Source organism: Scaptodrosophila lebanonensis, unplaced genomic scaffold (assembly GCF_003285725.1).
Source record: "Scaptodrosophila lebanonensis strain 11010-0011.00,11010-0021.00 unplaced genomic scaffold, SlebRS2 tig00000197-arrow-arrow-pilon, whole genome shotgun sequence".
Taxonomy (NCBI): domain Eukaryota; kingdom Metazoa; phylum Arthropoda; class Insecta; order Diptera; family Drosophilidae; genus Scaptodrosophila; species Scaptodrosophila lebanonensis.
Window position 1 is genome coordinate 105,784 of NW_022060610.1, and position 27,920 is coordinate 133,703.

Below are 27,920 nucleotides of genomic sequence, written 5' to 3' on the forward strand. Positions count from 1 at the left end.
CTACCAAAAAACATAGCAAAATGCTGTCCTGTGCTTCATTGAACAAACTTCTCTATTCCACGTCAGCAACAGTTTCAGATGTTTGTGCTTCTGTATCTGACATTGAATGCCATGATGAAACGGCTAATACTGCAGGCGATCTCAGTACTCTCACAAATCTACCGCCATTGTTGAAAGGCAGCAACGCTCCGAGCGAGACACAAAGCGAAATCTCTTCGGTAGATAGCGATTGGAGTGATATTCGAACCATTGCACTGAAATTGGGCGTGCAAAATCCGGAAGATTTGCACACCGAACGTTTCAAGGTGGATCGCCAGAAGTTGGAGCAATTATTAAAGGGTGAGCTTTGATAGCTGATAGAATATCAAAGGAATTCTTAAAATTTATTTTAGCTTTATTTAAAATACGCAGTATCCAGTTCTGTTGAAGGCATGAATGGCGCAGAGTATTTCTTTGATAAAGTAAGTAATCACCAAAAAAAGTAAAGGATATCACTTTTTAAGGGTATTTTGTTTGTGATGTGCAAAATTTTAATATCCAGAAGAAAGAAAGAAAGAAAAGATCAGCATGATGAAACGAATCCAAATCATAATGTCCCACAATCCGTCTGTCTGTTGAAATCACAGTTTTGGATAAAACTTTTTACCAAGTTTTTATACCCTGTACCCGTAGGGTAAAAAGGGTATATTAGGTTTGTGCAAAGTATGTAACATGCAGAAGGAAGCATCTCTGACCCCATAAAGTATATATATTCTGAATCAGCATGACGAGAGAAATCGATCTAGACAGTCCGTCCGTCCGTCTGTCCGTCCGTCTGGATGAACGCAAGGATCTCAGAAACTATAACAGCTAGAATAACCAAAGTTAGCATCCAGATTCTCCTAGGTCCGAGAAAGGACGAGTTTATTTTATTTTTTGGAATTTTCCCCCCCTTCCCCCGCTACAGAATTTCGTCAATAGCGTCCACATTTCAAATGTTACCTAAACCAAACTTTGCACACATAATTTATATGTAATTATCTACTGTTGTTTATCCAGCTTGTTTTATCCAATTCGGTCAATTTTAAGAAAAGTTATTAGCGAAACAAATTCTCTACAGTGCAACCCCCACAAACTGCAGCAACAAGTTCGCTCTTCTTCTTCCTCTTTTTGCTGCTGCTATGGGCGCATATAACTCAGTGACGGAAGTTTACCTGGGTACAGGGTATTACACTGTCGGGCTTGCTCGACTGTAGCGTTCTCTCTTGTTTTTTGACAGGCACAAATAAAAACAAGTAAAAAAGCTAAAGTCGGGTGTCCCGACTTTGAAATACTCTGTACATATGTTTACAATAATTATAGAAAATAAAAAAAAAATGAAAAAAAAATTGGATCGATTTTACCTCTCTCGGTATTCGAACTCACGTAAAGGGTGTATAATTGCACATTTACATAGCAATTGCGTCTGTGTGAGTGTATGTATGCCTATGCGCATCTATTCGTGTCTGTGTAAGCATTTTCGCAGTCAACCAAACAGCAACATCAACAACAGCCGCGGGCAGCGCTTGAGCAGCGCTGCAGCAGCAAATATATTTATGGCTATAACTTCTTGGTAAATCGGTCTATAATAGTGAAACTTGGCATACATACATAATACACATAATTACTAACTGGGGGTATTTGCAAAATTTTAGTTCGAAATTCCAAGAATTACGGGAGTTAGAGAAAATCGCATTTGATGGGAAGAGGGGGGAGGGAGGGAAATTCCAAAATATACATTTTCTGCGTATTCACACAAGGCATCTTGGACTAAAATTTGGTGTGCCTAGGTCTTATAGTCTCCGAGATATAGGCGATTATACGAATGGAAAATCGGGAAAACCCCCATAGGGGGGAAGTGGGGGGGGAAAATCAAAAAAATAAAACAAACTCGCATAGAATACACACATAACGCATCTTTGTGGAAAATTTGGTGTCTCTATCTCTTATAGTCTCTGAGATCCAGGTGTTCATACGGACGGACAGACGGACAGACAGGGCTAGATCGACTCGTCTTGTCACGCTGATCAATAATATATATACTTTGTGGGGTCTGCCACGCCTCCTTCTGCCTGTTACATTTTTCAGCTCCCGCAAACCTAATATACTCTTGTACATTTCATGTACAGAGTATAAAAATTGGATCGATTTTACCTCTCTCGGTATTCGAACTCACGTAAAGGGTGTATAATTGCACATTTACATAGCAATTGCGTCTGTGTGAGTGTATGTATGCCTATGCGCATCTATTCGTGTCTGTGTAAGCATTTTCGCAGTCAACCAAACAGCAACATCAACAACAGCCCCGGGCAGCGCTTGAGCAGCGCTGCAGCAGCAAATATATTTATGGCTGTAACTTCTTGGTAAATCGGTCTATCATAGTGAAACTTGGCATACGGACACATAATTACTAACTGGGGGTATTTGCAAAATTTTAGTTCGAAATTCCAAGAATTACGGGAGTTAGAGAAAATCGCATTTGCTGGGGAGAGGGGGGAGGGAGGGAAATTCCAAAATATACATTTTCTGCGTATTCACACAAGGCACCTTGGACTAAAATTTGGTGTTCCTAGGTCTTATGGTCTCCGAGATATAGGCGATTATACGAATGGAAAATCGGGAAAACCCCCATAGGGGGGAAGTGGGGGGAAAATCAAAAAAATAAAACAAACTCGTATAGAATACACACATAACGCATCTTCGTGCAAAATTTGGTGTGTGTACCTCTTATAGTCTCTGAGATCCAGGTGTTCATACGGACGGACAGACAGACAGACAGGGCTAGATCGACTCGTCTTGTCACGCTGATCAAGAATATATACTTTGTGGGGTCTGCCACGCCTCCTTCTGCCTGTTACATTTTTCAGCTCCCGCAAACCTAATATACTCTTGTACATTTCATGTACAGAGTATAAACAAGAAAGGAATGCTAAAGTCGAGCAGGCTCAACTCTTAAATACCCTGTACCACCCCACAAAAAAGTAATTAAATTAATTAATTAATTTAATTAAATTAATTAACTACATTAATTTAATTAATTAACTAAATATTAACTAATTAAATATAAAATATTCCATGCATGCATACATACATTTACATTTACATCAGAATCGTGCCTTATGCGTGTTTGTGTACTTGTACATATGTATGTATGTGTGCATTGGGCCTGGTTATATGGCTATAACTTTCTTTCCGATCATTCTATCATAATGAAACTTGGTATACGGATATATAATTACTAACCTAATGTAACTACCAAAGTTTAGTTCAAAATTCCAAGAATTACGGGAGTTATAGAAAATCGGTAATAGGGGGGAGTGGGGGGGTGGATCAGAAAAAATGAACAAACTCGTCCTTTCTCGGTCTCAGGAGAATCTGTATACCAAGTTTGGTTATTCTAGCTCTTATACTTTCGGAGATCCTTGCGTTCATACACACAGACAGACGGACATGGCTATATCGACTCGGCTTGTCATGCTGATCAAGAATATATATACTTTGTGGGGTCTACCAAGCCTCCTTCTGTGTGTTCCATGTGCACTCGCACAAAACTAATATACCCTTGTTCCCTTTGGGTACAGGGTATAAAAAGGAATTACCATACAATATAGCAATATAAAAGAAGAAAGGAATGCCAAATTCGAGCGAGCTCAACTCTTAAATATGGTACACACCCACAAAAAAGGAAAAATTTGATTGATTTTATAAAATTATATTAATTAAATTATTTAATTACATTAAATACAAATTATTCAATACATACATATATACAAAAGTGGAGACATGTTCATGCCCGTAGCTGTGGTTGTTGTTGCTGCTTTGCTGCAAACATGCTCACACAGACACGAATAGACGCGCATACACTCACATAGACGCAATTGCTATGTAAATGTGCACTTATACACAGTATACGTGAGTTCGAATACCGAGAGAGGTAATATCGTTAAAAAATTGTTTTTTAATTTTCTTAATTTTTTAAATTTCTATAATTATTCTATTTCAAAGTCGGGACACCCGACCTTAGCTTTTTTACTTGTTTCTACTGAAATTTTACATAAACACATATGTATGTATGCATGTGTTGAATATTTTATACATAATTTATTTAAATTAATTAAATTTAAAAAAAATTTTTTTTAATTTCTTTTTTTGTGTGGAGAGTACAGGGTATTTTACTGTCGGGCTTGCTCGACTGCAGCATTCTATCTTGTTTTCATATTTGAACCAAATGGCATATTGAGAATATTGTAGTAATCATTCATACGAGTATGTCGTGAAATGTGACTATGGGTCACGAAATAAAAAACAAGTAAGAAATGCTTTCTAATAAAGGATAAAGGATAAGAATGTACAGGAATAGTAGAGTATATATATTGCGTCTATATATTCATGATAGAATATAGTTTTCTTGTGAAGGGTATATTTTTTAGCTTGTTATACTCTATACATGAATTTTATGAGTGTATATATTAGGTTTACGTAAGGTGAAAAATGTAACAGGCAAAAGGAGGCGTGGCAGACCCCACAAAGTATATATAGTCTTGATCAGCATGACGAAACGAGTCGATCTAGCCCTGTCTGTCCGTCCGTCCGTATGAACACCTGGATCTCAGAGACTATAAGAGGTAGAGACACCAAATTTTGCACAAAGATGCCTTATGTGTGTACGCTATACAAGTTTGTTTTTTTTATTTTTTTTTATTTTCCCCTCCACTTTCCCCCTATGGGGTATTTCCCGATTTTCCATTTCCCGATTCCATCCGTATAATCGCCTATATCTCAGAGACTTTAAGGGCTAGGCTCTGATACAACCACATACCCCCCATAGGATAGTTACGCGCCGTTCGTATAATCACTTATATCCAGGAGACTTTAAGAGCTAGAGTTCAAGATGCCTTATGCCTTATACGCAGAAAAGGTGTATTACAGAATTTTCTTTCTACGACCCACTCCCCTGCAATTAGTGATAAAGCTGCAAGCAGGGTTCGTAAAACGAGCACACTACTCGCTGCTGCACACAAATGCAGCGCTGCCTTTAGCAGTATCGTGCAGGCCGGCAGAGGCGGTGAGCAGTTTTGAGTAGGTAGGCAGCGTCCGAGCGCTCGATCGTGCTAGGCAGGCATATGTATGTATGTGTGATGTGTGAAATTTGTATGATGGCATGGCTGTGTTTCAAGGCAGAATGTGCGCGACCCGTTTCATCCCTTATACATAGCTACACTCAGTTATTGTGCGTACGTTTGCATTATATTTATTCTTTTAATATTATGGCTATAGATTATAAATAGATCATTTGTAGTTTATTTACAATATATTTTTCTATTCTATTTTATTCTAATTTTATACTATTCTAAAGAACTGTACGAATTGACTGTAGGTTTATTAGTATGGGAATAAATAGGTACTAAAGTCCCTTTGGATTACTACAAGTTGCAACTCCACGGATCTTTAAAAAATAGTATCAGGTACAACTGTGCAAACGTAGGCAAAACAGCAGGGTGAAGCTAAAACGGAGTAGGCAGCAGGTACAGAGTGAAACATTGGCTGCAAGTAAAACAATTAAGAGTGGGTGGTGGCAACTATTTATACTCTGTACATGAAATGTACAAGAGTAAGTATATTAGGTTTGCGCGAGCTGAAAAATGTAACAGACAGAAGGAGGCGTGGCAGACCCCACAAAGTATATATATTCTTGATCAGCATGACAAGACGAGTCGATTTAGCCCTGTCTGTCCGTCTGTCCGTCCGTCCGTATGATCACCTAGATCTCAGAGACTATAAGAGATAGAGACACCAAATTTTGCACAAAGATGCCTTATGTGTGTATTCTATACGAGTTTGTTTTATTTTTTTGATTTTCCCCCCCACTTCCCCCTATGGGGGTTTTCCCGATTTTCCATTCGTATAATCGCCTATATCTCGGAGACTATAACACCTAGGAACACCAAATTTTAGTTCAAGATACCTTGTGTGCATACGCAGAAAATGTATATTTTGGAGATTCCCTCCCTCCCCCCTCTCCTCCGCAAATCACAATTTTTTCTAACTCCCGTAATTCTTGGAATTTCAAACTAAAATTTTGCAAATACCCCCAGTTAGTAATTATGTATCCGTATGCCAAGTTTCACTATGATAGACCAATTTACCAAGAAGTTATAGCCATAAATATATTTGCTGCTGCAGCGCTGCTCAAGCGCTGCCCGGGGCTGTTGTTGATGTTGCTGTTTGGTTGACTGCGAAAATGCTTACACAGACACGAATAGATGCGCATAGGCATACATACACTCACACAGACGCAATTGCTATGTAAATGTGCAATTATACACCCTTTACGTGAGTTCGAATACCGAGAAAGGTAAAATCAATCATTGAATTTTTTTTATTTTCTTAATTTTTTTTATTTTCTATAATTATTGTAAACATATGTACAGAGTATTTCAAAGTCGGGACACCCGACTTTAGCTTTTTTACTTGTTTTTTTTTAATTTTCTTAATTTTTTTTTCTATAATTATTGTAAACATGTGTATAGAGTATTTCAAAGTCGGGACACCCGACTTTAGCTTTTTTACTTGTTATTTTTTAAATTTATTGACTATGTTTATTATTCGTTTATTATTTAAGTGTTAAACAGCATGCCTTGTTTTCTACATAAATATGCAAATATATACATACTATATATAATAAAATAAAACCAAAAATTTTTATGCAATTAAATTTTAAGTTAAATCTAGTAATTGTTGGCATCAGTAAAAAATTTCACAGTCTAATTTATAATTTACTTCAAAGATTATGAACAATACAGAGACCTATGTGAGCTGGCCTTGCAGACTTAAAATTGGCGCAAAGAGCAAGAAGGGTAAGTGGAATATCGATATTGTAAATTTTGAAATACCTTAAGTCCTATTTACAGATCCTCATGTACGAATAGTGGGGAAAGTAGAACAGGTGCAGCTCGCTAAGGAGCGTATTTTGAGCAGTTTGGACTCGAGAGTAGGTGGAAAACTGTACATATGTATAAATGCGCACTTCTGATCTTCAAGCTTTTTTAGGGTACTCGCGTCATTATGAAAATGGACGTTAGCTATACGGATCACTCTTACATTATTGGAAGGGGCGGCAACAATATCAAACGCATTATGGACGACACGCACACTCACATACACTTCCCCGATTCAAATCGTTCTAATCCCACAGAGAAATCCAATCAAGTGTCGCTTTGCGGCAGTTTGGAGGGGGTAGAACGAGCACGTGCCTTAGTACGACTATCAACTCCCCTTTTGATATCTTTTGAGATGCCCGTCATGGGACCAGGAAAGGTACAGCCGGATCATGAGACGCCATATATCAAAATGATTGAAACGAAGTTTAATGTTCAGGTCAGTTGAAGATTAAAAATTGTATTATAAGTTGAAATGTAAAGTAAAAACGAGTAGAATATCAAAAACGTGCCAGTCCGACTCTTAAATACCCTGTACCCACCCTTTTCCCCGATATTGCCATTAAATTAAAATAAACTTTGTTGTACTAAATAAACTTTGTATACTAAAATTGCTATAATAGGTATATTATATTGTTCAGCGATTTAAGGCAAATTTGAGATTATGGTGAGGCACTATAAAATGTCATTAATATCGAATTTGGTTGCTATGATATTTTGCGTCCGATCGGTTTTATGACATAACAAGTAGAGAAGTACTCTCTACATATGTGTAGAATAATTATGCGTGACTATGCGTGCATGTGTGTATTTGTGTGTGTCTGTGTACAGAGTATTTCAAAGTCGGGACACGACTTTAGCTTCTCCACTTGTTTTTTTGTGGGGTGGGTATAGGGTATTTAAGAGTCGAGCCCGCTCGATTTTAGCATTCCTTTATTGTTCTAGATTGTAGCCAATGGATAAAAAGGTATATACGTATATTTAGTCATGTCCTTCCGTCTGTCTTTATTTTCATCTCGAAGAACGCCTAAGTTCTTTTGACGACTGGAGAATAGAACAATCGTTTCATTGTCGAAAGTAGAGTCTTTCTATCCGCAGCTTTGGCAGGCGATGCTTGTGTTGTAGTTTATTTATTTTTATTTATTTATTGTTAATTACTTCCTAGCGCAACAAGTAGAGTTACTTATATGTTATAGCACTAGTCACATAAAGAGTTTTACATATGTACTAAACTAGTTAGTTTATAATAGTTATGCGAGCGTATCTTATATATGTATCTCGTGGTTGATTATATGTGGGACACCCGCTAGTTTGTTGTGTCGCAAGACTAAAGCTGGTGAACGTCTGGTCAATATTTGAACTCCTTCCGGCTCTGGGGGCAGTTTCCTTCTATCCATAGTTTATCAGCGTCACCTCAAGCATTATGAACACATGCCTTACATTCGTTTTAGACTATAAAGACTTTTATATAAAATAAACTAGCAGGTATTGCCCGTCTTAACCCGGCTCAATATAATGTTTCAATTTGTATTCATTTTGTATATATATATATTTATAGCCTGTACCCATATGTATTTATAGCCTGTACACAAGGAGTAAAAGGCTATACTAGTTTTGTGCGAATGTATGTAACACACAGAAGGAGGCGTGACAGACCCCACAAAGTATATATATTATTGATCAGGATGAGAAGAGAAGTCGATAACGCTATGTCCGTCTGTCTGTATGAGCGCAAGGATCTCAGGAAGTACAAGAGGTCAACTCAGAGGTCAAGTTTATTTTTATACTCTGTACATGAAATGTACAGAAGTATACTTGTATTAGGTTTGCGGGAGCTGAAAAATGTAACAGGCAGAAGGAGGCGTGGCAGACCCCACAAAGTATATATATTCTTGATCAGCATGACGCTACGAGTCGATCTAGGCCTGTCTGCCTGTCTGTCCGTATGAACACCTGGATCTCAGAGACTATAAGAGGTAGAGACACCAAACTTTGCACAAAGATGCGCTATGGGGGTTTTCCCGATTTTCCATTCGTATAATCGCCTATATCTCGGAGACTATAAGACCTAGGAACACCAAATTTTAGTCCCAGATGCCTTATGTGAATACGCAGAAAATGTATATTTTGGAAATTCCCTCCCTCCCCCGTCTCCTCCGCAAATTGCGATTTTCTCTAACTTCCGTAATTCTTGGAATTTCGATCTCAAATTTTGCAAATACCCCCAATTAGTTATTATGTGTCCGTGTGCCAACTATATAATATATTCACTATAATAGACCGATTTAACAAGAAGTTATAGCCATAAATATATTTGCTGCTGCAGCGCTGCTCAAGCGCTGCTCGCGGCTGTTGTTGATGCTGGTGCTTTGGTTGACTGCGAACATGCTTACGCAGACACGAATAGACGTGCATAGGCATACATACACTCACACAGACGCAAATGCTATGTAAATGTGCGTCCACATTTCAAATGCTACCTAAACCAAACTTTGCACACATCATTTATATATAATTATCTACCTTTGTTTCAATTTCAATTTTCTAAATCGGTTAGTTCTAAGAAAAGTTATAAGCGAAACAATTTTACTTCTGTACTACGCCCACAAGCTGCAGCATCAAGTTCGCTCTTCTTCCATTTGCTTCTGCTAGAAGCTCGTACCTCAGTGCCGGAAGTTTACCTGGGTACAGGGTATTTCACTGTCGGGCTTGCTCGACTGTAACGTTCTCTCTTGTTTTTCATTTTCTTAATTTTTTTATTTTCTTTAATTATTGTAAACATATGTACAGAGTATTTCAAAGTCGGGACACCCGACTTTAGCTTTTCTACTTGTTTTATTCTGATACACCCCCCACCCCCCCGCAATCAATTTTGGTAGTTACATCCAGTTACATGCTAATGTGTCCGTGTGCCAAGTTTCATCATGATAGGTCAATTCTGAAGAAAGTTATAGCCATAAATAAAATCGCTGCTCATTCGCTGCCTGCATCTCTACCGGTAGCGCTGCCCGCAGCTATAGTTGTTGTTGCTGCTTTGGTTCAATTTTGTGCTGCATACATACACGCATAGGCACGTGATGTAAACGTATGCTGTTAAAACTGAATATAAGCATGTCTTCTAATTGAATTTAATTCATTAATTGATTAAATTTTATTTAATAATTTAATTTTTTTTTTGCTCGACTGTAGCGTTCTCTATTGGTTTTTAAAAAAATTTAATTTTTTTTTAATTTTTTGTGGAGAGTACACTCTACTTGTATTTTACTGTCGGGCTTGCTCGACTGTATCGTTTTATCTTGTTTTTGATCTGATCAACCGCAACCTGAGTTGGTATACTCTATTATATAAATAAATTGTAAAATTTGCTGTTTATACTCTGTACATGAAGTGTATGAGTATATTAGGTTTTCGGGAAATGAAAAATGTAACAGACAGATAGAGACGTGGCAGACCCAACAAAGTACGTATATATGTTCTTGGTCAGCATGACAAGACGAGTTGATCAACACCTGAACACCTGGATCTCAGAGACTATAAAAACTTGAGACACAAAATTTTGTATACAGGCGCCCTATGCTCCACTATACGAGTTTGTTTAATTTTTTGATACAACCCCCTCCCCCCTATTAGTGATTTTTGGAAACACCGTTCGTATAATCATCTATATATATATCTATATCATCTCAGAGACTATGTATTCTGGAATTTCCCTCCGTTTTCCCTGTCCGCCGCGATTTTCCATAGCTCTCGTAATTCTTAAAATTTAGAATTCAAATTTCAAGTACCTCCAGTTAGAGATTAAAAGCCTGTATCCAAAGTTTCATTATGATAGACCGAGTCAACAGGAAGTTATAGCCATATACAAGTATGTAATCACTGCCTGCAGCTATTGTTGTTGTTGCGGCACACAAGATACACACAGATAGACACAAACACGCATAGGAACTCACACTATGATAATCTGCAGTTATAAACCCTTTACCCTTTTTATTCGATATTAAATCGAACAAAAATAATTTTAGTTTTTTGTAATTTTCTTAATTTTTATACTCTGTACATGAAATGTACAAGAGTATATTAGGTTTGCGGGAGCTGAAAAATGTAACAGGCAGAAGGAGGCGTGGCAGACCCCACAAAGTATATATATTCTTGATCAGCGTGACAAGACGAGTCGATCTAGCCCTGTCTGTCTGTCTGTCCGTCTGTCCGTCCGTATGAACACCTGGATCTCAGAGACTATAAGAGATAGAGACACCAAATTTTGCACAAATATGCGTTATGTGTGTATTCTATACGAGTTTGTTTTATTTTTTTGATTTTCCCCCCCACTTCCCCCCTATGGGGGTTTTCCCGATTTTCCATTCGTATAATCGCCTATATCTCGGAGACCATAAGACCTAGGAACACCAAATTTTAGTCCAAGATGCCTTGTGTGAATACGCAGAAAATGTATATTTTGGAATTTCCCTCCCTCCCCCCTCTCCCCAGCAAATGCGATTTTCTCTAACTCCCGTAATTCTTGGAATTTCAAACTAAAATTTTGCAAATACCCCCAGTTAGTAATTATGTGTCCGTATGCCAAGTTTCACTATGATAGACCGATTTACCAAGAAGTTATAGCTATAAATATATTTGCTGCTGCAGCGCTGCTCAAGCGCTGCTCAAGCGCTGCCCGCGGCTGTTGTTGATGTTGCTGTTTGGTTGACTGCGAAAATGCTTACACAGACACGAATAGATGCGCATAGGCATACATACACTCACACAGACGCAATTGCTATGTAAATGTGCAATTATACACCCTTTACGTGAGTTCGAATACCGAGAAAGGTAATATCGTTAAAAAATTGTTTTTTAATTTTCTTAATTTTTTAAATTTTCTTTTTTTTTTCTAGTAGATTTTTTTAATTAGTAAACATATGTACAGAGTATTTCAAAGTCGGGACACCCGACTTTAGCTTTTTTACTTGTTAATTTTTATAATTGTTCTACAACATATATGTACATATACAGAGTACTTCTAGCTTCTCCACTTGTTCTCAAAGAATAAGTTAAATTACAAAAAAAAATACTTCATCGTGAAAACAAATAATAAAACCAATAATAAACAAGAAAGAACGCCACAGTCGAGCAAGCCCGACTGTGTAATACCATGTACCCAGGTAAACTTCCGTCACTGAGTTATATGCGCCCATAGCAGCAGCAAAAAGAGGAAGAAGAAGAGCGAACTTGTTACTGCAGTTTGGGGGGGGTTGTACTGGAGAGAATTTGTTTTGCTAATAACTTTTCTTAGAATTGACCGAATTGAATAAAATTTATACAACAGTAGACAATTATATATTAATTATGTGTGCAAAGTTTGGTTTAGGTAGCATTTGAAATGTGGACGCTATTGACGAAATTCTGTAGCGGGGGAAGGGGTGGAAAATTCCAAAAAATAAAATAAACTCGTCCTTTCTCGGACCTAGAAGAATCTGGATGCCAACTTTGGTTATTCTAGCTTTTATAGTTTCTGAGATCCTCGCGTTCATCCAGACCGACGGACAGACGGACGGACGGACATGTCTAGATCGATTTTTCTCGTCATGCTGATTCAGAATATATATACTTTATGGGGTCGGAGATGCTTCCTTCTGCATGTTACATACTTTGCACAAACCTAATATACCATTTTTACCCTACGGGTACAGGGTATAAATAGTATCAGGTACCACTATGCAAACGCATACAAAACAGCTGGGTGAAGATATAATGGATGAAACGGATCGCGCACATTCCGCCTTGAAGTATATACACACAAGCATACCATCATACAAATTTCACACATACATACATATGCCTGCACGATCGAGTGCTCGGCCTGCCCGCACGCAACTGCCTCCGCTGCCTGCACATTACAGCACACGGCAGCGTTGCATGCGTGTGAAGTGTGCGCGTTGTGCGAATCCTGGTTGTTTCTGCAATGTCGATTGGCCACTTCAGGCTTGCGATTTAACGGCGGTAGATTGTTTTAGGGTGCTGCCAAAACTGATGTTATGCGAATATGTACCTTAAGGCGAATATCGAGCAACGTGAATGAAATTGTGACCCATTAGCAATGGGAATATTTGCTCTTTTGAATAAACAAATAACATACAAGGTAAAAGGCTGTACTAGTTTTGTACGAATGTACTATATATAACAAACAGAAGGAGGCGTGGCAGACCCCACAAAGTATATATTTTTTGACCTAGAGAGTCGATATAGCCATGTCCGTCTGTCTGTCTGTATGAGCGCAAGGATCTCAGTAAGTACAATAGGTAGGATAACCAAACTTGGCATTCAGGCACCCCTAAACCCTTGGCAAATACCTCCAGTTAGTGATTATGAGTCCGTATGCCAATATACGATAGGTTAATTAATATGAAAGTTATAGCCATAATAATACCGCCGGGGCGCTGCCCGCAGCTGTTGTTGTTGTTACTGCTTTGACTTAATTATGTACTGCATACATACACGCATATAAACACGCATATGTATGTAATATGATGTAAATGTATGCTGTTGAAACTGTACATAAACATGTCTTCACTTTTGTATATACTTGTATATATGTATTAAATATATTTTATTTAATTGACTTAATTGAATGTTTGTAAATAAATTATTTTTTAATTTTCCTTGTTTGTGGAGAGTACAGGCTTGCTGGACTGTAGCGTTCACTCTTGTTTGTTTTTATACCCTGTACCCGTAGGGTAAAAAGAGTATATTAGGTTGTGCAAAGTATGTAACATGCAGAAGGAAGCATCTCCGACCCCATAAAGTATATATATTCTGAATCAACATGACGAGAGAAATCGTTCTAGACATGTCCGTCCGTCTGTCCGTCCGTCCGTCTGTCCGTCCGTCTGGATGAACGCAAGGATCTCAGAAACTATAAAAGCTAGAATAACCAAAGTTGGCATCCAGATTCTCCTAGGTGCGAGTAAGGACGAGTTTATTTTTTTTTTTTAAATTTGCCCCCCTTCCCACGCTACAGAATTTCGTCAATAGCGTCCACATTTCAAATGCTACCGAAACAAAACTTTGCACACATAATTTATATATAATTACTGTTGTTCAAAATGTTATCCAATTCGGTCAATTCTAAGAAAAGTTATTATCGAGACAAATTCTCTCCAATGCAACCCCCCAAACTGCAGCAACAAGTTCGATCTTCTTCTTCCTCTTTTTGCTGCTGCTATGGGCGCATATAACTCAGTGACGGAAGTTTACCTGGGTACAGGGTATTACACTGTCGGGCTTGCTTGACTGTAGCGTTCTCTCTTGTTAATTTTCTTAATTTTTAAAATTTCTATAATTCTTCTACACATATGTACAAAGTATTTCAAAGTCGGGACACCCGAATTATGTTTTCTACTTGTTTCGTCTTAACCTACTTATAATAAATATTTTTGTATCATTCTTGTTGCTATAGGTAATATTTTCAACACGGCCAAAGCTACACACATCTCTGGTGCTAGTTAAAGGCTCCGAAAAGGAGTCTGCGCAGGTTCGCGATGCTACACAATTGTTGATTAATTTCGCTTGCGAGAGTATTGCAGTAAGTAAATTAAATCCTTATAAATCTATTTACTGAATGCAAGTGCTGATACTTCGGTTACAGAGTCAAATTCTCGTCAGTGTGCAAATGGAAATATCGCCACAACATCATGAGATTGTAAAAGGAAAAAATAATATTTATCTTTTGAGCATCATGGAACGCACACAGACGAAAATAATTTTCCCCGATCTGAGTGATATGAATGTGAAACCGCTTAAAAAGTCACAGGTGACAATTAGTGGTCGCATCGACGATGTATATAAGGCGCGACAACAATTGCTTGGCAATTTGCCAATAGCACTGATCTTTGACTTTCCGGATAATCAAAATGACGCCTCCGAGATAATGGGCCTGAATACTAAATACGGCGTGTATATAACACTGCGTCAAAAGCAGCGACAAAGTACACTGGCTATTGTAATTAAAGGTGTTGAGAAGTTTATAGGTGAGCGTAATTGATTGATTTACCATAAAATAGTTGTATTTAGCCTAATTAACGCTGAGGAATGTTTTTTTGTCCGTTCACCAACAAAACAGACAGCTAGCCATTTTCTCAAAATATATGTGCTTATTAAAATTTTAAAAAAGGATTAATGCAAAACAAGTGGAAAAGCTAATGTCGGGTTTCCCGACAATACTCTGTACATATGTAAATGTAAAACGATTAACAACTAGAGAAGCTAAAGTCGGGTGTCCCGACTTTGAAATAGTCTGTACATTTGTTTTGAATAATAAGAAAATTTAACAAGATCCTTTCTTGTTAAAGTCGAGCGGACTCAACTCTTAATTACCCTGTACCACCCCACAAACAAGAAATAATAATAACTAAAAAATTTTAATTAATTTAATTAAATATAAAATATTCAAACATGCATACACACCAGAGAACTGCAACGAGTACTACATTTTCGGTCATACTCGAGTATTTACCCATACTCGGTATGATTATTTCATTTGGGTATAGTGACAAGCAATGACTGGTTGCGAACGAGCCCTCAACGAACACTCAGTTCGAATCAAAACTTCAAAAACTCAGAAGTGAGCGGTTGTGACCGAAACTTCTTGCATGAATGCAAGCAATGATTGGTTTTAAACGAACGCTCGCCAACCAGTCAGTTCGACTCAAAGACACAGAAATGATCGAACGTCGTGTTTACAATCATGCCCGCACGAACGAAATGACGAATGATATCGGCGGGTGCACGTGCACTTGCATTTTCTAATATTTTTTCGGCTATTAGTTCAATAGTAACTTCGTACAAAAGTATGTAAATGCATATAAATTAAAGAAGCCAAGAAAACTATTAGCGAGAAGAAATATCTTCCTTTTTATTTAAATTAAGAAAAGTTATGCTATTTTAATTTATATTAATTTGCTTTATGTTTATGGCTATAACTTTCTTCATAATGAGCTATCGACTTGGCATACAGACATATAATCAATATCTGGAGGTATTTGCCAAGCCTGAGTACAAAATTCCAAAAATTACGGGAGTTTTGGAAAAAATTAAGAAAAATAAAATGAATAAAAAATAAATAAATTAATTAAATTAAATAAAAATGTTCAATACATATGTACATACATACATAAACAAGAAAAGAATGCTAAATCGAGCGAGCTCAACTCTCAAATACCCTGTACCTCCCACCAAAAAAGAAAAAATTAAAAAAAAATTTTAATTAATTTACAAAATTTATATTAATTAAATTATTTAATTAAATTAAATATATGTTCATGTAAAGTTTCAACTCGCACACGTGCGGTAGTGCGAATCGGCAGGACTATTGTGGTCCTGACGAGTTAAGCTAAAGGACTTATTGTCCTTCTGTTTATCAAGGCGGGATCCTAGTGGTCCGGCTTGATGTTTGGGTGGACACTCGTGCTCCGTTTAATTAAAGGCACTTGTGGCCCTGCTGCTTCAAGGGACCCTCGTGGTCCAGTAGGTGCGAGTACCACCGGTTGTCCTGGATGCGCTTGAGTGAAACGACGCAGGGCGTTTGTAGTGACCAAGGATACCGGATGGCAATCCTTGGGAGCATGTAGTCAACGTGGTAGTCGGCGTGATAAGGATCAGCGGTTCCTGATCCAAAGTAACAGGCCCTTCGTTGATAATTTGCATACTGTTTTTATTCTTACAATTCATGGCTTATATAGCCATGCTTAAAACTAGCTTATGACTACTTACATTTACTATTTCTATGTGTTGGCGGTATCGCAATAATGATGCCCAAGCATATATTATGAGGTTGCGTATGCTGGTGTCAGCCCAATTTGGTTCATAAACTATGACCTGATTGTTGGTCTTATGCTGAGGTAGCAGAATAATATGTGTCTTATTCTTGCTTATTATTGCTTATGTTGGCTGGCCAGTGTCAATGTACCTGCAATTCGTGTGCGCGTGCAGTCTATGGTGCCAATATTATCTATGCTAAAACAATATGGGTGTACAGGTTTATGTGTACTTATATGTATGATATGTGTTGCCAAGCTATTTTATTGAATGTCTGTTTGCGTCGCGTTTTCCCCCCTAAATTGCGACCTTTCGCAATTTATGAACTTATTACGCATGGTGCGTGAATATGGCTTGTAAATCGCATTTCTTGTGCTTAGTATACACCTTCATGTGCCCTGGATGGTCAATTCATGTATCTACAGGTGCACTGAAATGCCGGCACTGTTTATACCGCGTCACAGCATCATACATTTACATCCGAATCGTGTCTCTGCACAAAGTTGATCCAAAGCAGCAACAACAACAACCGCTGCGGGCAGAGCTACAAGCAGAGCATGGGCAGCGATTTTGTTTATGGCTAGAACATTTTCAGAATTGACCTATCATAATAAAACTTGGCATACAGACACATAATCACTAACGGGATGTAGTTACCAAGATATTGCAAGAATTACGAGAGTTATGGAAAAAAAACACGAATAAAAAAATAAAACGGAGCAGCGGACGGACGGACGGACGGACGGACGGACGGACGGACAGACGGACAGACGGACAGACGGACATGGCTATGTCGACTCGGCTTGTCACCATGATCAAGAATATATTTGTAGGGTCTGCCACGCCTCCTTCTGTGTGTTACATACATTCGCACAAAACTAATATAGCCTTTTACCATTTGCGTACAGGCTATAAAAACAACAGAGAACGCTACAGTCGAGCAAGCCCGACAGTAAAATAGCCTGTACTCTCCACAAAAAAAGAAAATTTAAAAAATTAAATTGTTAAAAAAAATTGAATTAATTAATTAAAGTAATAAATAAAATTTTTTAATACATACACAGAAGACATGTTTATGTACAGTTTTTACAGCATATATTTACATCATCGTGTCTAAGCGTGTTTATATGAGTATATGTATGCAGCACAAAGTTGAACCAAAGCAGCAACTACAACAACAGCTGCGGGCAGCGCATGGGCAGCGATTTTATTTGTGGCTATAACTTTCTTCAGAATTGACCTATCATGATGAAACTATGCAGACGGATACATAAGCATTAACTGGATGTAACTACCATAATTGTTTTCAAAATTCCAAGAATTACGGAAGTTATAAAAAAACACGAATTGCAGGGGAGTGGTTGGTGCATCGAAAAAAAAAACTTAAACTCGTATTTTCTCGGTATTAGGAGAATCTGAATACCAAGTTGTTGTTCTAGCTCTTTACTTTCTGAGATCCTTGCGTTCATACAGACGGACATGGCTATATCGACTCGCCTTGTCATCCTGATCAATAATATATATACTTTGTTGGGTCTGCCACGCCTCCTTATTATCGCATAAAACTAATATAGCCTTTTACCCTTTTGGTACAGGCTATAAAAACTGAAACTCGTACTTCCTCGGTGTTTGGAGAATCTGGATACCAAGTTTGGTTGTTCTAGCTCTTATAAATACCAAGTTTGGTATTTCTAGCCCTTGTACCTTCTGAGATCCTTGCGCTCATACAGACGGACGGGCATACGGACATGGCTATATCGACACATCTTATCATTCTGATCAATAATATATATACATTGTTGGGTCTGCCACGGCTCCCTCTGTCTGTTACATTTTTCACCTCCCGCAAACCTAATATACTCTTGTACATTTCATTTCAAAGTACAGAGTATAGTAAATAAACGTGCGCAGCGTACACACATTAGACATCTACCTGCAAAATTTGGTGTCTCTAGCTCTTATAGGCTCTCTTGGTGTTCATACGGACGGACGGACAGACGCACATACAGACATAGATCCACTCGTTTTGTCATGCTGATCATGAATATACATATGAACTTTGTAGGGTCTGTCACACCTCCATCTGTGTGTTGCATACATTACCACAATACTAGTATACCCTTTTACCATTTGGGTAGAGGGTATAAGCATAATAATACCCGTAAATGTAATCTCTATCCAATGGCTGCCCATATCTGTTGTTGTTATACCCTGTACCCGTAGGGTAAAAAGGGTATATTAGGTTTGTGGAAAGTATGTAACATACAGAAGAAAGCATCTCCGACCCCATAAAGTATATATATTCTTGATCAGCATGACGAGAGAAATCGATCTAGACATGTCCGTCCGTCTGTCCGTCCGTCTGTCCGTCCGTCTGTCCGTCCGTCTGTCCGTCCGTCTGTCCGTCCGTCTGTCCGTCCGTCTGTCCGTCTGGATGAACGCGAGGATCTCAGAAACTATAAAAGCTAGAATAACCAAAGTTGGCATCCAGATTCTCCTGGGTCCGAGTAAGGACGAGTTTATTTTATTTTTTTTAATTTGAATTTTGAAATGTACAAGAGTATATTAGGTTTGCGGAAGCTGAAAAATGTAACAGGCAGAAGGAGGCGTGGCAGACCCAACAATGTATATATATTCTTGATCAGCATGACGAGACGAGTCGATCTAGCCCTGTCTGTCTGTCTGTCTGTCTGTCCGTCTGTCCGTCCGTATGAACACCTGGATCTCAGAGACTATAAGAGATAGAGACACCAAATTTTCCACAAAGATGCCTTATGTGTGTATTCTATATGAGTTTGTTTTATTTTTTTGATTTTCCCCCCTATGGGGGTTTTCCCGATTTTCCATTCGTATAATCGCCTATATATCGGAGACTATAAGACTTAAGAACACCAAATTTTAGTCCAATATGCCTTGTGTGAATACGCAGAAAATGTATATTTTGAAATTTCCCTCCCTCCCCCCTCTCCCCCGCAAATACGATTTCCTCTAACTCCCGTATTTCTTAGAATTTCGAACTAAAATTTTGCAAATGCCCCCAGTTAGTTATTATGTGTCCGTATGCCAAGTTTCACTATGATAGACCAATTTAACAAGAAGCTATAGCCATAAATATATTTGCTGCTGCAGCGCTGCTCAAGCGCTGCTGCAGCGGTGCCCGCGGCTGTTGATGCTGGTGCTTTGGTTGACTGCACACATGTTTACACACACACGGATAGATGCGAATAGTCATACATACACTCACACAGACGCAATTGCTATGTAAATGTGCAATTATACACCCTTTACGTGAGTTCGAATACCGAGAAAGGTAAAATCGATCCAATTTTTTTTTTTCTTAATTTTTTTATTTTCTATAATTATTGTAAACATATGTACAGAGTATTTCAAAGTCGGGACACCCGACTTTAGCTTTTTTACTTGTTAATACTTTGCACAGACACGAATATACACACATAGACACATTTCCTATGTAAATGAGCAGTTATACAGCCTTTACATTAGATCGAATGCCATAGGAGGTATAATCGACCAAAAAAAATTTGTAATATTACAAATTTATTCATTTCAATTTTTTCCATTTTCTTTTAATTTCTATAATAATTATACACACATGTGCAAAGTATTTAAAATTCGGGACACCCAACATTACCTTCTCCACTTGTTTTGTTTTGAAGGAGTGTTTAAAGAGTATATAGGTATCCAGTATAGATTTACTGATTCTGATTTACTGAGTTAATGTACTTACAAACTAGTTTACTACCAAGCACAAATTTTACTGTGGTGTTATTTATTAGCCATTACATATTTAATGGGATTGACATCTCGTCATAGATACTAAGTATATATGTATGTACTAGCAGGTATTGCCCGTCTTAACCCGGCTCAATATGTTTCCAATTGTATTTATTTTGTGTGTGCATAACCTACCCATATGTTTTCACCTTAAAGGTTACCAGTAGGAAGGCATTTAAGGTATTTAAATGAACATTTTCTGTTCTTGACAAAAAATTGTTCAGTAGTCCGTTACATTTTTGTTCTTGACAAACTATTTCGTTAAACGAACATGACCACTATAACTAATATTTTTTAAAGCTCGTTTTCCCCCCGTTGGAGCTAGAATTTTCCAAAAGCCTTTCTTAGTGTGCTCCTCCACTATGATGGATACTATGAAAGGATACTTGAGTCCAAATTTAAATTCACATTTGAGTCTTTTCGTGTCATATTGAGTCAATACGGCCACGCACAAACTCGGAATATGAAACACGGCATTCGTGTCAATGCCGTGCAGCGATGAGCCATGATCAAAAACCACTGGCACCGATACCATCAAAATATCGAAGTTTGAATGCAATAAGCAGAATATTTAAATAATGAAATCGAATTATTTATTGAGATCAATAAGAACAAATCATATACATACAAGTACATACATACATCTGCCCGCAATGCGAAGCAGAATATGCGTAGCTCCGTTATTCGGTTTCTGCTTTACTATCGCTTACGCAGTCGTTGCCTAGCGACGGTAACTGTAACATTTTGGCGTTTTACCTTTGCAATTAACATTAAATGGTAAAAACGAAAGAAGAAGAGCGAGCCAATGACTTGCAGTTGTTGTTGTTTTTAGAGCATTATTTTTTTTACAATCAAACAACTGTGTTCGATTGCCCAATGTATACATTAATAAGAATGTACATACATGCTATATTCATACACAGGCATACATATGTATGTTTCTCTTTACTTTTTCAACCGTACGTAGAGAACCGCACACATAGACACGAACTGTTGCTTGTTGTGTGTGAGTGTGTGTATGTGATGTCCCCAACTATTTGATATTTGTTGTTGCTGCATAAAGTTATTAATGAAAACACTAATGCCAAATGCACTAAACAAAGAAAAAATTACTTTTAAAAATGTTATATTATATAATTTTCAATTAATTAACATTTCTTGCTCTGATGTGCACATACATACATACATACATATGTATCTATGGACATTCACACATTAGTGTCTCACATTTTGCTTTGGCTATTTCAATCGTTTGCACGCAACTACGCGAACAGCTGCTTGCATGTGTGTGTGTGTGTGTATGTATACTTAGTTGTCCCCAACTGTTTGATATTTTGTATTGTTTGTTCTGCCTGCTTTTGTAAAATGCATATTTTGAAAATCCTTGAATGCAAAGTTGTAGATTTAGCTACGTAGATTACATTATCCAAATTTTAATTTTCATTTGAAATAGTGAATAAATATTAAAACCCCAATAATTCAAGCTCCAACACAAATTTCCGAGTATGCAGTTTTATTTGTATTCTTTAATTGATTTTAGAAACTAAGTTTAAGTCGATCGGTTGAAAAATGCGGATTTTTCAAACAAAATTTGGAGCTACTTTTCCCCCCTTTGGAGCTTGAATTTTCCAAAATCCCTTCTTAGTGGGCACCTAGACTATGAAAGGATACTTGAGTCCAAATTTCAGCTTCCTAACCTTTACCGTTTGGGCTGTGCGTTGATCACCAATCAGTCAGTCAGTCAGTCAGTCAGTCAGTCAGGACAAACTGTTATATATATATAGATAGTATAATTGGAAATTATCCGTTTCAGTAACTTCTCGTCCTACAGCTTTAAACCTATTCCGCTGAAACTTTACTTCGAGACTTTTTTCGTAAATAATCCGATAATGTCAAATCATAGTATCATAATAATAGTCTTAAACTCAGACCATGGATTACTAAAAGAAAAGAATAAATAGATAAAAATTTATTTCTAGTGTAAGACTTAATAGTAAAAAAGAAATGTATAAAGTGGTGGTTTATAACTATAGAGGAAAATAACCTATTGGCTCAAATTGTTATGCAAACAGACTTATTGTATGTGTTTCTTGTCTCTAATCATCATTTTTATTTTTCAGACAAAATTTATGAGGCCCGACATGAAATTTTGCGCTTAAAAACATCGATCATAAAACCCGAAATACCAGAACATTATTTCATGTCCAAAGAAAAGGATAGTAGTCCAGCGTACCGCGTGCAATTGTCAGCTCTACTATCCGGCCATCCGGACAGCCCGAAGACACCATCACTGCTGCCGCCTGCAATTATTGGGTCACTGACCCCATATGCTAATAACAACCATTTGCTTTTAAATGGGAATGTCAACGACACATATCAAAACATGGCTACACCCACGGGTATTTCTGCACCAACGCATAAGTATATGCAGCTACACAATAACAGTTTCCAACGACAGAAGCAACAGTCAGTTGTGCAACCAGTCAATCACAACAACTATCTGAAAGTGCCAAGCGGCTTAATAAAACCGTCTACCTGTTCCTCCAGCTTAAACGTCTCACCACGAAACAGCTGCAGTCAGAACACAAGTGGTTATCAAAGCTTTAGCAGCAGCACCACGTCCCTGGAACAATCATATCCTCCATATGCGCCAATTCCCACAACTATCAGTTCATCGACGTCTTCATCGTCCTGCGGTGCACACACCTACCACTCCCCGGACTCATCGACATATGAATCTGGACACCTGAGCGCAGCTGTTCGTCTCGGAAGACGTCTGAGCGATGGTGTGCTTCTTGGCTTGGGCAGTAATGGCGGAGTCAACTCTGCGCTGCCTAGCAGCGCTGAAAGCTATCGAAGCCTTCACTATGATCTACTGAACGTCGGCCACAAGCAGCAGCAACAACCGATACATGCGCTCGATTTTGATATAAAGCGCGCCCTGGGATTTAAGGCCATGGACCGCAATCCTGTGGCAGGAAAACTGCGCACTCCCACGCCAGTTTGGCGGGGAATAGGCCTCAGTCGTACATCACCTGCACCTATAGAGACAACGGATGATGTGAGCTGGCACATGCCGCCACCGCCTCCTGGACTTAACTCACCTTACGCTCTAAGTGCCACGACCGGCTTGCTGGATGTGACGCCGGTTAACAGGCGTACGCAGCTGTCTCAGCACAAGGACATTCACATGCTACTGACAAATCTTGGTTTGGAGCATTACATCAGTAAGTATAAGCAAACACAGGGTTCGCAAAAAGGCATCATTATGCAGCTAATTTTAGTCACGGTTGGTTCCTACCTACGAGCAACGCTTCAGAATTTAGCCTAGAAGCTGATCATTCCCACGCGTCATCAATTACCCGTACGCAAAGTGAACAATTTAATTTCAACTTCCCATGAGCTACCCTCGACCTTTAGAAAAATGTTGAAATGAGTGTGTATTTAGTGCGTAAATAATATTTTATTGCTCCTATGCTATATACTATACAATTGCTTTGGAATAAACTCAAATGCAAATGTAGTTATATTTTTTATCCCTGTAGGGTAAAAAGGGTTAGGTTTGTGCAAAGTATGTAACAGGCAAAAACTGCAGAAACTGGATCTGCATAGGCATTAGACGGATATGAACGTTGGTTATTCTAATTCATTTACTTCCTGACATCTAACCTGACGGTCAGACGGACATGTCTATATTGACTCGTCTTGTCATATTAATGATTGCATGATGCCCCGATCTATATCATCCAATTAAGGCCAAAAAACGGAATTATTCTGCCTAGTACATCGGTAGCGACCTGGTGAATCCACTTGTTTAAGACACATGTAATTCAATTGAAGAAAAAAACATTCAATTTAGAAGCTGACAAGCCAAAAAGCCAAACTAGCCATTACCGTCTGTCAGTCTGTCCGTCCGTCCGTATGAACACCTGGATCTCAGAGACTATAAGAGCTAGAGACACAAAATTTTGCACGAAAATGCCTTATGTGTATGTGTATTGTAGTTCAAGATGGCTTTTGTGAATACGCAGAAAATTTTTTGGAATTTCCCTCCCTTCCCCCTCTCCCAAGCAATTAGTGATCTTTCATAACTCCCGTAATTCTTGGAATTTCGAGCTCAAATTTTGCAAATTCCGCCAGTTAGCAATTATGTGGCACAACGCTGCCCGCAGCTGTTGTTGATGTTGGTGCCTGCCTGTTGGTTGGCTGCAAACATGCTCACACAGACACGCATAGACATGCATACACTCACATAGACGCCATTGCTATGTTAAAGTGCAATTATAAACCCTTTACGTGATTTTTACTGCCTTGATCAAGAATATATATACTTTGTGGGGTCTGCCATGCCTCCTTCTGCCTGTTACATTTTTCACCTCGCGCAAACCTAATATACTTTTGTACATTTCATGTACAGAGTATAAAAAGGAACAGAAGCAGAATTACGTTAAAGCACAAAGATGTAGCATGTGTTCCATGTTGAAAGGGATTACGATTAAATTAAATATGTTTAAGTAAGTAGGGAAGCTAAAGTCGGGTGTCCCGACTTTGAAATGCTCTGTACTCTGTTTAGAATAATTATAAAAATTCCAAAAATTAAAAAAATTAAAAAAAAAAATGTATCGATTTTACCTCTCTCGGTATTCGAACTCACGTATATTGCTATGCGTGTCTATTCATGTCTGTGTAAGCATGTTTGCAGTCAAACAAAGCACCAACATCAACAACAGCTGCGGGCAGCGCTTGGGCAGAAATTATATTGATGGCTAGAACTTCCTGTTAAGCCTGATTTGAGTTCGAAATTCCAAGAATTACGGGAGTTATGAGAGGTCACTAATTGTGGGGAAGGAGGGAAATTCCAAAATACACATTTCTACATGTGCACATAAGGCATCTTGGAATAAAATTTAGTGTCCCTAGGTCTTATAGTCTCCGCGATATAAGCGATTATACGAATGGAAAATCGGGATAACCCCCATAGGGGGAAGTGGGGGGGAAAATTTAAAAAATAAAACAAACTTTCACAGTGTACACACATAAGGCATCTTTTGACAAAATTTAGTGTCTCTAGTTTATATTCTCTGAGATCCAGGTGTTCATACGGACGGACGGAGGGACAGACGAGCAGGCAGGGCTAGATCGACCCGCCTTGTCATGCTGATCTAGAATATATATACTTTGTGGGGTCTGCCACGCCTCCTTCTGCCTGTTACTTTTTTGAGCACGCGCAAACCTAATATACTCTTGCACATTTCATGTAATAAACGCCGAAAATTCATATGACCACTTGAGGAAAATGTACCCCTGGGCTTATTTTATAGATACTACATATCAAACATTAAAGTTTTGGTTTCTTCTCTTTTTTGAAAATTAATGACGAGCTTTGAACTCAGATAATTTCCAACAATTTGTGTAATTGCAGAAATTTTCGTACTGAACGAAATAGATTTGGATATATTCACCACCCTTACGGAGGAAAATCTTATGGAGTTGGGAATCACGGCGTTCGGGGCACGGAAAAAGCTGCTTGGAGCAATTTACACCCTGACCAACGATACCGCCAGCAACGGCATGCCGAGCAGCAGCTCATCGCCACGTTTCTCAGGAAGTGCTGCGCCCGGTGCGGAACGTCGCCCGTCGAACCAATGGTAATACTTATTTACCTATCACGGTCCATTCTAAACTCACTTATTGTCTGGCCGAAATTATTTAATTGCTTGGTTACAAATCCCTTTTTGGTTTTATAGTAATAGTAAGGCTGCTCGAAACGGCCGGCGACATTGCCAGCCAGTAACGTTTATTCTTCAGTTGACTTTATCGCTTTTTAAGTATCTAATTTAAAGTAATGTATCTAATTTATTTCACATGTATTTATATTTTGGTATTCGCATGCATTAGCAAAACCACAATTTATGAATTATTTATGAAATTTAACTTAAAATTGTTTATACTGTAAAGAAATGAATTTATGCAAAATAACTGAACTTTTCAAAGAACATTGTAATAATTGATATAACATAATATGAATAAAATATGTATGAAAACTATTTACGAGTGTTTATACCCTGTACCCGTAGGGTAAAAAGGGTATATTAGGTTTGTGCAAAGTATGTAACATGCAGAGGGAAGCATCTCCGACCCCATAAAGTATATATATTCTGAATCAGCATGACAAGAGAAATCGATCTAGACATGTCCGTCCGTCCGTCTGCCTGTCCGTCCGTCTGTCCGTCTGGATGAACGCAAGGATCTCAGAAAGTATAAAAGCTAGAATAACCAAAGTTGGTATCCAGATTCTTCTAGGTCCGAGAAAGGACGAGTTTATGTTATTTTTTGGAATTTTCCCCCCTTCCCGCGCTACAGAATTTCATCAATAGCGTCCACATTTCAAATGCTACCTAACCCAAACTGCACACATCATTTATATATAATTATCTACTGTTGTTTAAAATTTTATCTAATTCGGTCAATTCTAAGAAAAGTTATTAGGGAACAAATTCTCTCCAGTGCAACCCCCCAAACTGCAGCAACAAGTTCGCTCTTCTTCTTGCTCTTATTGCATCTGCTATGGGCGCATATACCTCAGTGTCAGAAGTTTACCTGGGTACAGGGTATTTCACTGTCGGGCTTGCTCGAATGTAGCGTTCTCTCTTGTTTTAACTTGATAACAGCTCTCGGTGTTTGATCACAAATCCTAAAGGGATAAAATAAAACGTTAAGATAATTATACCCTGTACCAAAAGATTCAAAAGGGTATATGTACTAGTTTAGTGCGATTGTAAGTAACACACATAAGGGGGAGTGGCAGAAGCCAAAAGTCTGTATGTTCTTGATCAGCATGACAAGACGAGTCGATATAGGCAAGTCTGTCTGGATGAATGCAAGGATCTCAGAAGGCAGAAGAGCTAGAATTACCAAAGTTGGTTTCCTGATTCCCTTATGCCCTAGGCCGATCAAGTTTGTTCATTATTTCTGATGCATAACTCCCGTAATTCGTGTAATTTCTAACTCAAACTTGAGGCTTACAAATAGTGTATTTTGGAATTTCCCTCCCTCCCCCCTCTCCCAGGCAATTAGTGACCATTCATAAGTAAAATCATGATAGACTGGTTTAACAGGAAGTACTAACCATCGATATAATTGCTGCCCAAGCGCTGCCAGCAGCTGTTGTTGATGTTGGTGCTTTGGTTGACTGCAAACCAGCTCACACAGAGCTTGGGCAGCAAATATCTTTATGGCTATAACTTCTTGTTAAATGGGTCTATCGTAATGAAACCTGGCATACGGACACATAATTACTAACTAAGGGTATTTGCAAAATTTTAATTCGAATTTCTAAGAATTACGGGACTTAAAAAA

At 38.2% G+C, this 27,920-nt stretch overlaps 1 protein-coding gene across 1 annotated transcript; it reads left to right on the top strand.

Annotated features, from left to right (window-relative positions):
• Positions 1-26,565, top strand: LOC115629992 (protein bicaudal C). The gene is made up of 9 exons (XM_030526618.1): positions 1-339; positions 412-461; positions 6,806-6,875; positions 6,930-7,009; positions 7,069-7,395; positions 14,410-14,535; positions 14,599-14,980; positions 22,682-23,788; positions 25,984-26,565. Exons 1-9 carry the CDS (start codon positions 21-23, stop codon positions 26,211-26,213), a joined length of 2,691 nt encoding a protein of 896 aa, XP_030382478.1. The 5' UTR covers positions 1-20; the 3' UTR covers positions 26,214-26,565.
• The last annotated feature ends 1,355 nt before the right edge of the window (positions 26,566-27,920 follow it).